General features: G+C 41.8%; 1 protein-coding gene across 2 annotated transcripts; it reads right to left on the bottom strand.

Annotated features, from left to right (window-relative positions):
• Nucleotides 1–455: 455 nt before the first annotated feature.
• On the bottom strand, nt 456–3,775 carry LOC104719479 (4-coumarate--CoA ligase-like 8). 2 transcript variants are annotated; one of them, XR_015569074.1, is made up of 5 exons: nt 2,701–3,775; nt 2,421–2,557; nt 2,258–2,325; nt 773–874; nt 456–678 (listed from the first exon to the last, which is right to left on the bottom strand). XR_015569074.1 is itself a non-coding variant. In XM_087470283.1 (3 exons), the coding sequence occupies exons 1-3, from the start codon at nt 3,626–3,628 to the stop codon at nt 2,254–2,256; spliced, it is 1,137 nt and encodes a 378-aa protein (XP_087326409.1). In that variant the 5' UTR covers nt 3,629–3,646. The 2 variants fall into 2 exon arrangements, 1 of the variants encoding a protein (XP_087326409.1); XM_087470283.1 differs by lacking the exons at nt 456–678; nt 773–874 and having other exon boundaries at nt 2,254–2,325; nt 2,701–3,646.
• Between the last annotated feature and the right edge of the window lie 7,234 nt (nt 3,776–11,009).

The following is an 11,009-nucleotide window of genomic DNA, read 5'->3' as shown; positions in this document are numbered from 1 at the left end:
TGTTATGACTTTACTTTTGATATATAAAGATGTTTTTCATCACAGCTTTCTTCATCCTCTTCAATCTTCTTTTTTATGAATAAGTACATTTTTAAATATCCTGAATTATGTAATCAGTAAAACAATTCAATCAATCAATTAAAAAAGCAAAATTAACATTACTATATGCTTGGCTTTACATTTTTAACATGGCTACTCTAATTAACTTGATCTGCGGTGCCCTGAGGTATTCGATGCAGTAAAGGTGGTTTCATTGTAAGGTTTACTAATACATTAACCGAAAAATCTTAAATTTCTTCTTCATAAAAGCAAGAGCAGAACTTTACTTTGTTATAGAACCAGCATTTTCAGACCCCTCCTCGACCTGCGGTCGAACCGGTAAACCACGATATACAGTGTTGTGATGAATATATATTTGTCAACCACAAAGATAGAAACATATACGATTCGACTAGGAAAGTTCTGATCATATAAATCATAATCGAACTAAACAGTTCTAACTTCTCTGTTATTATGTCAGATAAAAATAATCATACAAGTAAAAATGACAAAGTATCGATTCTTTTAAAGCTTACAAATGGCATATTTGACTAGATCCTTGCGAAGTGTCTTGCCCGATTGAGTCTTTGGTATGGAGTCTATAAATGCGACCTTTCTTATTTTCTTATATGGTGCCACCTGTTTATCATATTAACTAAAATCCATCACCTAAGTTACAAAACATTACATAACTGAATTGAGTTATATATATGGTCGTGGTCATAAATAACACCTGTTTAGAAATAAATTCGATAACTTTTTTCTCACTAAGATTGCTCTCAGGTTTTCGTGTCACGTAAGCCATCGGATATAGTCCTGCTTCTTTATCCGGAAACTTTTGTGATGCAAAGAAACAGATAAAAACTTTATATTAGTTTCAGTAACAGGAGCCAGAAATTTTAGTCATAGGAATCAGAATTTTTTTGTAAGAAAAAAGAAAAGAAAAATTATTATAATACCATAAAAATCTATACTAATAAAAAGTAGAAGCTATAAGCTCCTAAAAGCGTCCACCTAGGATTTTAAACCACCAATAGAGATTAGAAGAATAAGAAAATGTTGAATAAAAAACACGAAAACATAGGTGGTAGCAATCAGTTAAATATGAAAACGAGTTAAATTCATGATGATAAAATTGTTTGATTTTCTGGTGGTCAAAGAAATGGTTTAGGATATGTGAGGTCATCAGTTTAATTCGTCTCGCGTGGATGTCAAGTTAAATTCATGATTTTTTTTATCAGATTTGATTTTATAACACAACTGATTTTTATATTTCAAAAAATTGTGTATATGAAATTTAACTTTTTCCTTAATACTAATTTAAATTTTTTATAAGATAATATTTTACTACCGTCATCAATCATATATATTTTTCATCAAAATATATCAAAAAAAGCAGTGGACAAAAAAAACTAAAACCAGGAAGTAAACGGAATCAAAATAAATGATTTATTTAATTGTGGTTAACCTAAGTACCCATTTGATTGTCATTTTTATTAAGTTTTTGTTTTTTGGTTTGGTTGGTTAACACTTTTTTTTGATAACTCATAATAAATCCCCAGACCTATGGGGAGATCTGAGACTAGTTCTTAAGGAACGGGTCATAGCCAGGTTTGCAAATGAGCCGTAAGCAATAGACCCATACCCATATGGCCAAATGGATAAAGTTAGCAATTTTGCGATTGGAGAGAATCGATCATGACCTGGACCAACAGGGTGACTCTTCCACCAAGCTAGAACCACTAGCCCACCACCTTCTTGTTTGAGTTATGTTAACGAATTGATTGATATATCATTTATATCATTTTTTTGTTTTGTAAAATATACCAAATAATCTAAAAACTGGAACCAAGCTAAAACCAAACCGATTTACATCTGATTTTACCTTTTTATAAAACTATTAATTCATAAAACTGAAAAAACTAATTGATAACCAAACCGAATAACATACAATTTTTATATGGGTTTAATTTTTTATTGGGCTATATTAGGATAAGTATTTGATGGGGGTCAAAAATATTTTACCAAGGGGGTCAATTTAAAATTTTTATTAGAATCTAAACCATTTTTGAAAAATCATGGGTGTTAATTGACCCCCATGATTTTACATTGCCTCCACCACTAGTTAGTTTTGTTTCAGTAAATTCATCAGTTTGGTTGGTTTGGTTTTATGGTATAAACTGAACTATAAATTATAAAAGAAAAATTAAGAACTTACGGAATAACTGCTGCATCGAGAATTTCTGGGTGATTCAGTAGGAGAGCCTCTAGTTCAGCTGGAGCTACCTATTATATAATCCAAAACATTATGTGATTTAATTTTTGAAACATGGCAAACTAATTGTATTTATCCGAGTGGCAAAATGAAAATATGATTTAACCTGAAAAACATTGTATTTGATTAGCTCTATCAATCGATCCACGATAAAAAGAAATCCATCGTCGTCTACGTAGCAAAGATCTCCTGTTTTAAGCCATCCTTCTGAAGTAATAATTTCTTCTTCATTTCTAAAATAACCTTCAAACACAAAAAAAAAAAAAAAAAAAAAAAAAAAAAAAAAAAAAAATTAGACTGATTTTGGTGCGATCATGACAAAAAAACCTAGTACGATTTGATGGAGCATGTTTTATTAAAAAAATAAAATATTATATCTAATTTACCTTTGGCAATAGAAGGCCCTTTAAGCCAAAGCTCTCCCGTTTGGTTCACACCCATGACGAGGCCTGTCTCCGGATCCACAACCCTTGCTTCTGCACCACACGACAACAATCCCACCGCACCGTATCTCCGACTCTCCTCCACAGAATCTATTGAAGCTCCTGCACCGTTGGATTCCGTCAATGCGTAACCTTGATAAACATCAACCGTTGGATATTTCTCCATAAACCTTTCTGTAACCTCCTTGCTCAACGGTGCTCCACCGCACCGCACTGTTGTTAAGAAACTAACGTCGTACTTCGCCTTTATCTGATCCGCTTTGTTTATCATGGCTACTAAAACTGGAGGCACGAGAATCAGAGTCGTGGCTCTGTATTTCTCAACCGCCGCCAACACCTCGCCGAGCTCGAACCGAGGTAGGATAACAACGGTAGTACCTGACGTCAAAGTGGCCATAATAGAGTTGAGCAAACCAAAAGTGTGGAACAATGGAACAGTGCAAAGGAAGGTCTGTTGTGGCTGCTCAAATGGCTCCGCAATGTATCTCGCCACATGTGCTATTAGGTTCCCGTGAGACGAAATCACACCTTTGCTTCGTCCTGTTGTCCCTGACGAGTAAAGCAACATCGCTGTATCGTCTTTGGTAACTTGGTTTCTCACTCGTTGTCCACTTGGTTCTTTCTTCATCATCTCACCTAATATTCCAACCACTGCTCTCCATAAATCGGAGAAACTGATGCGAAGGTCCATGCGAGCATCTATGAAGGCAGTTGTGCCACGGTGTGTTTGGGATGAGATGAATGTGGTGACGTCGAGCGATTCGTTTATGGGAAGAGCCAATGGTTTGCGTTTACTGTAAAATGTGGAGTTTGCTTTGCAGAAACCATTTCTTGGATTGATCAGGGATGACAATATTTCGGAATTAGTCATTTTTTCAAGTTTTTTCAAGTTCAACGGTGGAGTGTTAAAAAAAGATTTTAAGTATGCTTTTAATTATAACAATTAGAAATAATGAAGTTAAAAACTTTTTTTAAAAACTGTAAAATGGTATGCTCCAATAGTAGATCCTAAATTTCTAATTTCTACTCTCAATTCAGAAGATAGTATATATCTAAACTTCAAATCAGAGATGTAGTACCATGAGGACAAGATTGGAGCGTCCTTGAACCAAACTCATCGATGTCTTTAACTTCCTGATTGGTGTTTGCGGTTGAGGTATCAGGTTGAAGTTGTCACCGGCGTCGCGTGGATGGTGATAACGGCGGATTAGAAACTGATTTCCGACACATCTGTTCTCTCAATTCGACAAATTGAGTCTTGAGATGAAAATCTCAGAGGAGGAGGATCGGCTCGAAGGAAACGAAAGAGAAGAAGAAAAAATCTTTGGTCAGATTTTTTTTTTTGTTTTGTTAATTTCTCCAACCAATGACAGAGCGACATATATACGATCCTAAACGATTCTAAAAATGCTTAACTTAGAATCGATTTTAGCATTATTAATGTGTTTTGATTTATTTTTAATCATAAGCATTCCTTAACAATCGGTTAAAAATCACCGTTGAACTTGCTCTTAGATTGTTTTTGTGGATAGCTCTAAGACTGTTACAATATTTATATTAGAAAAAATAAGCTGACACAGACGGAAAGACCAATCAGAGCATTGAAGTGGGAGTTATTGGTTGGAAAATTTAATAGAATTTTAAAGATTTTAAATATTATGTATAATATGTTGTTATTAGATCAAGATTTTGTTAAACTCTGTTAAAGTTTAGTGTTATTAGTTTGTGATTTGTAAAAAGTCATTTAAAATATTGAAACGACCTGATCCATTTTTTTTTAAATAATAATAATAATAATAATAATAATAATAATAATAATAATAATAATAATAATAATAATAACAATAATAATTAACTACGATTAGTGGTCCCATACCCACTAGCCACCTAACCACAATCACAAAACAACAGCGGAATAACAATACCAATTAAATTACCAATAATAATCCATCATAGAATAACCAATATCCAATCCTAACCATTTCAATGTCAAACAACAAGAAACACCAAACCGGCAATCCTAGCAATGTTTCTAATGACCCAACTTTAGCAACCTTGCAATGCCAAACAACATCCAATCGAGTCCCTAGAACATCTTCCTCTTCATTGCCTTGATTCCACGGTCACACTTTGCTTTTACCTGCACCACAAACACAAATTGAAATGCATGAGTATTTGATAAATACTCAGTGAGGCAATCTTCCCATCTACTGGGCTATACACACAAGCAACAATAACTCCAATGTTTCAAACAATTAACAAACAAAACACACAAACCAGGAAAACGAACATCGTCACACTAGAAGGGAGGTGTCGACCGACACCAGCCTAGTGTGGACCGACACTGGCATTGGTGTCGACCGACACTACCCCACAGTGTCGATCGATGCCCATTTTTGCTGGTGTCGATCGACACTCCACCTGCAACTGCGATCCGCACGAAGCCGAGAGTCGAATCTGGCTTCCCAATCTCCTCCATATCATCCAATACTCAAAACCCATGCCGGAAACATCATTAGGAACCTGTATAATCCAATCTCCAGCAACAAAACACACAAAAACAACAACAAACAAGCAAGAACAAGGAAATCAAGGGCTTAGATTAGCCATGGTCATGCACTCACCTCTTTGCACGAAGATTCAGACCACTAGCAACGGATCCAACCCTCCTAGCAAGCTTCTATCTCCCCCTTAGCCTCAAATCTCCCAAGAACAGCCAACAATCTTCTCAAAAATCACCAAAATCTCAAGAACAAGGTTATTCTATCTTTTCTCTCAAAAACAAGAGAACGATGACAAACACAACTTGCCAAAACCCTCTTCTGCGACAAAACACCTAACTAGTTTGGTTTAATGGTTTTTCCTAAACCAAACCGGTTCAAATCGATAATTAAATCGATCTGATCGAACCAGAATAAGTGGTGTCGAACGACACCACATGAGTGTCGACCGACACCACATGAGTGTCGATCGACACCCACCCCCAAAACGCAGAGTTTTGGTTCGCGGGCGTTACAATTCTCCCCCACCAAAATAGATTCGTCCTCGAATCTCGAACAACTCCCAGTCAAGGACTCATGTGCTACCGACTCCACGGCCCACACTCCTCCAACTGATATACGAAAGGTCACCTCTAGGTGATAGACTCATGATCCACGCGTTATTTGCTCTCGACTTTTGGACTCACCTTTTTTTACTCACTGGCCCAAACCTTGAGTTTTTATTGGCTCCTCATCAGAATGAAGTCTGCATGCCATAATATTGGCTCCTCATCGGGCCTAAACCCGCATGCCATAATATATATAAGGGAGTCCAATACTCGTATTTCGGGTTGCCACCTTACAGCGTGCCCCTGGATCGTCATCCGAAGTCGATATACCAGCCATACTCCCAAGCCACAAAGTCTTAGAATATGACGGTACTAGGAGAACCTAAACTCCCCTAGAGTCGCGAGCAAACAATTCTGAACACGTCTGAGTCCTATCCCTAACCAGGTTCCCTTCCCGTGGCTCGCGTAAGACTACACAATGTCCTACCAACCACATATCCCCTCACTGGAATACCCCATGACCACACAAGGATCATCTCACTGCCCCACAAGCCGCCACGAAGGCCAAACAAATATCCTAAACAGGACCGCCACAAAAGCCAAACAAATATCCTAAATAGAACTACCACAAAGGCCAAATAAATGTCCTAACAGGACCGCCACCAAGGCCAAACAAATGTCCTAAACAGGACCGCCACAAAGGCCAAACAAATGTTCTCAACAGGACCGCCACCAAGGCCACTCGTCCCGAAGGACCGTCACGAAGACCATCTGTCCCAAAGGACCGCCAAGAAGGCCACACAATGGCTAAACAGCCAGCCACGAAGGCCACACAATGGCTAAACAACCAGCCACAAAGGCCACACAATAGCTAAACAGCCCGCCACGAAGGCCACACAATGGCTAAACAGCCCGCCACGAAGGCCACACAACGGCTAAACAGCCCGCCAAGAAGGCCACACAACGGCTAAACAACCCGCCACAAAGGCCACAAAAGCCCTCTCTTAGGCTCTCCGCCATCAAAAATGGACAAATTCTATCTCACATAAAACTTTCCATTTTTTAACACTTACCACATCTGGACACTTTCCACTTATAGAAATTCTAATTCAGGAAACGTTCCTCCAAAACACTGCCTTGCGGAAATTTTGTACCCTAAACACCACCTCATCTTGTTACTGAGTCGCACAACCAACCACCCCAAGCGACCGAGTAACAAGAGAGATGGGCTGGAATACTCCATTCCCGCTCCAGCCACGAACTACAGATGGGGCCAGGCTAGGCAAGCACAAGTTGTGGTTTGCTTCTCATACCACTTCTTAAACCTTGCCTTCATCCTCGCCTCAGGCTCCCAAGTCTGCTCCTCCACACCATCACAGTCCCAAAGGACTCTTATCAAAGGAATCTTCTTCTTCCGAAGTTCCTTGATCCTCCTCTCGAGAACCCTCATTGGTCTCGCCTCCAAAGTCATGTTGGGCTGAAGATCCTCAGGGATCTTAGCCAACACCTGGTCATCCTCACAGAGACACTTCCGCAACATAGACACATGGAAAACCTAATGGAATGCACGCATAACCTCAGGTAACTCCAGCCTATATGCCACTGGTCCAACTCGCTCAATCACTTTGAACGGACTTATATACCTCAGACTCAACTTAGTCTCAGTCAATGACCTGTTAGGACCCTGCAACATGGCCATCTTGAGGTACACTCTATCTCCAACCTGAAACTCAAGATCTCTCCTCCTCCTATTGGCATAACTCCTCTGCCGATCCTGAGCTTCCTTCATGTTCAGCTTGAGAACCCGAATCTTCTCCGAGGTCTCCTGAAAAAAATCTGCCCCGTACATGCTCCTCTCCTCCACCTGAGTCCAGCATAACGGTGTACGACACGGCCTCCCATACAAAGCCTCATAAGGAGCCATGCTAATACTCACTTGGTAACTGTTGTTATAAGCAAACTCTACCAAGCTCAAGTGATATGCCCAATGGCCACCCCAATCCAACTCACACATCCTCAGCAAATCCTCCAACGTCTTGATCGTCCTCTCTGACTGCCCATCTGTCTGGGGATGATAAGCTGTACTCATATGCACCTTAGTGCCCATCTCTGCCTGAAATGCCCTCCAGAACACCGAAGTGAACTTGGAATCCCTATCAGACACAATACTCGCTGGCACCCCATGCAACCTGACTATCTCCTTAACATACTTCTTAGCCAAGACTGCTGCTCCATCAGTCTTCTTAATGGCCAGAAAATGTGCCGACTTAGTCAACCGGTCCACAATGACCCAAATAGCATCAAACATCCTGGATACTGGCAAACCCACCACGAATTCAATAGTAATCATATCCCACTTCCACTATGGAATGGGAAGACTCTTCAGTAATCCACCTGGTACCTGATGCTCAGCCTTCACTAGCTGACACACATCGCACCTCGAAACCCAACTAGCCACGTCCTTCTTCATCCCGACCCAGTGATAGTACCTCTTGAGATCACGGTACATCTTAGTCGCTCCTAGATGAATAGAGAACATGCTCGCATGAGCCTCTCTCAGAATCTCCTGCCTCAACTCCTCATCCTTGGGCACACAGATCCGCCCATACACCATAATAGTACCATTAGCCAAAACCTGATACTCTGAGTCAACATCCTTTGAGGCATTCACCAGCCCCAAATCCGACTCCTGACCCAACCGCACTCTGCTCAACAGATCTGCTCGATCAGCTGTAACCAAACCCAACGGCTCCTGAGAAACCGCATACAAGCTCAACGCACTGATCTCTCCTACCAGAGAATCCATATCCTGCTCCTGAGCCGAAGCCGCCCGCTTCCGACTCAAAGCATCAGCAACCAAGTTAGCCTTACTGGGATGATAGGCTATCTCAAGATCATAATCTGCCACCAGCTCCATCCACCGCCTCTGCCTCAAGTTCAGCTCGGGCTGAGTGAATATATACTTTAGGCTCTTATGATCTGTAAACACATGTACTTTTGCACCATAAAGATAAGATCTCCAAATCTTCAGGGCAAAGACTACAACACCCATCTCCAAATCATGAGTAGGATAGTTGTCCTCATGCTTCCGCAACTGCCGCGAAGCATAGGCAATCACCTTCCCATGCTGCATCAACACACATCCCAAACCAACTCTGGATGCGTCTGTATAAACCACATAGGGTTCTCCCTGATCAGGCAAAGCCAACACCGTAGCAGTGGTCAACATCTCTTTCAGGCTTGCAAAGCCCTCCTCACACTCCTGTGACCAGACAAAAGGGACATCCTTCCCTGTCAACTTTGTCATAGGTCGTGCTCTGCTCGAAAACACCTGCACAAATCTCCTGTAATACCCTGCCAACCCGAGAAAACTCCTGATCTCCGTGGCGTTCAGCGGTCTAGGCCAATCCCTGATAGCCTGAATCTTCTCCGGATCTACAGAAACTCCATCTGCAGACACAATGTGACCCAGAAAACCCACTCACGCTGCCAGAAACTACACTTGCTCAACTTAGCAAACAACTTCTGCTCCCGCAGATTCTCTAGAACTTCCCTCAAATGCACTGCATGCTCTTCAGGAATCTTAGAATAAACCAGGATGTCGTCAATGAAAATGATGACATACACGTCCAGAAACTCCTGAAACACGTTGTTCATCAATCTCATAAACGCAACTGGTGCGTTAGTTAACCCAAACGGCATCGCCACGAACTCATACCCATACTACGTCCTTTTACTTGACGAACAACACCGATGCTCCCACGGTGAAGTAATAAGACGTAAGAATCCTTAATTTCTTCCTCAGCTCTACTAGACTAATAATCAAGTATGCTGACATCAACTCACTACCACCCGGATATCCACACCTCTTGTCCTTCCAAGAACCTCTAGTAACTTGCCTCTTAGGGAAACTTCCACAAGATAGCTTATTAGAAAGTTAGCTTTTCGCTTAGCAATTCTCCACAACAAATCATCAATACGAGCGTAATAAAACAAACAAGTACCATGCGTTCGCACATTCTGATTCACCGCATCAAATGCTTTGCAAGCCGCCGACTCAAACCACTTGCCATATTTCCCTTAGCAAGCTTACCAAAACCTTGAATCTAACAACCTTGTCCATCTCCAATGAACATAATCCAAATCGTCGAACCGATTAGATTATCCTGCCATGAAGGCTTCTCGTAAACTTATGTATTTGGCAAACATGCCTTTCCCCGCTTAAACCTGCTGCAATTCCCCTTCCCGGGACTCCAGCACCACCGGCCTCATAATCCTGGTGCAACAGCCACACATTCATAACCGCTCCGGTCAATAAAACCCTGGCCCATTGGTCAACACATCTAAAACCCGAGATTAAACCACCGTCAATCTCTCAAGGCCTACAATAAATCCTTATGTTTATACTCACGTCCTAGGCATTGCTTGCTCCCAACTCTTCCACCCTTAGGTCGCAACCTTTGAGCCATACCGATCTCACTCTCAGATCAGCGTCTTTGAGTTATACCGTCTCACTCTTGGACCACAATCCGCAAGATCTCGGTATCAGGGGAACTACTCATCCCCTCGGGGGAACATAATCCCCTCTGCTAGTCTCGGAGACCCAGCCCCTCGAGCGGTATTCAGGGGAATCACAATCCCCTCAGGAGCAACAATCCTTAACGACTATAAACATATCCCGACCAAAAGTTCCTCCTGTGGTCCAAGTATAACAATGCAATGTTACACCTTCCCACTCAACTTCTCATATGAACATGGATTACCCATCAAACACAGAAGTATCTGATCCAACTGCATATGAACACCTATCTGCCCCTCTAGGCTCGATACCTCTCGAGAAGAATCTCGTACCGGTCATCTACAACTGCTCCATCCTCCTAACAAAAGATGGATAGTCCTCAATATCCGCAGCCCTCAGCTGCACCCCTCCTCATGCGGTACATTGGAGCCTGCACTGGTACCCCTCTCGGGAACCGCTCCCACAGCACGCCAACAGATCCGCCAAGCGATCATCTCGACCCTGGGCTCCACCTGCTGCAACCCCACACTTGGGTTCCAGCACCCACGGAACGCTCACCGGCTAATCCCCTCTGGGACCTGCTGATATGCTTGCGATCCTACGACGTACCTCCTCGTGGAACTCTGGACCACACACTCGCTGGCCTCGGGAACCCGCCCCACCACGACGACAACAACGCCCATG

This window comes from Camelina sativa, chromosome 10 (genome assembly GCF_030686135.1).
Source record: "Camelina sativa cultivar CO46 ecotype springtype chromosome 10, ASM3068613v1".
Lineage (NCBI taxonomy): Eukaryota > Viridiplantae > Streptophyta > Magnoliopsida > Brassicales > Brassicaceae > Camelina > Camelina sativa.
Note: the sequence above shows the minus strand (reverse complement) of the source record. Positions and strands in the feature narration are given on the sequence as shown.

What these genes read in the sequence shown, in the direction of transcription:
- LOC104719479 (XM_087470283.1), bottom strand. Translation starts at nt 3,628, where the DNA reads ATGACTAATTCCGAAATATTGTCATCCCTGATCAATCCAAGAAATGGT. An exon ending in AGGGCCTTCTATTGCCAAAG is followed by an intron (nt 2,558 to 2,700) that starts GTAAATTAGATA and finishes TTGTGTTTGAAG; the next exon opens with GTTATTTTAGAAATGAAGAA. An exon ending in TCAAATACAATGTTTTTCAG is followed by an intron (nt 2,326 to 2,420) that starts GTTAAATCATAT and finishes ATTATATAATAG; the next exon opens with GTAGCTCCAGCTGAACTAGA.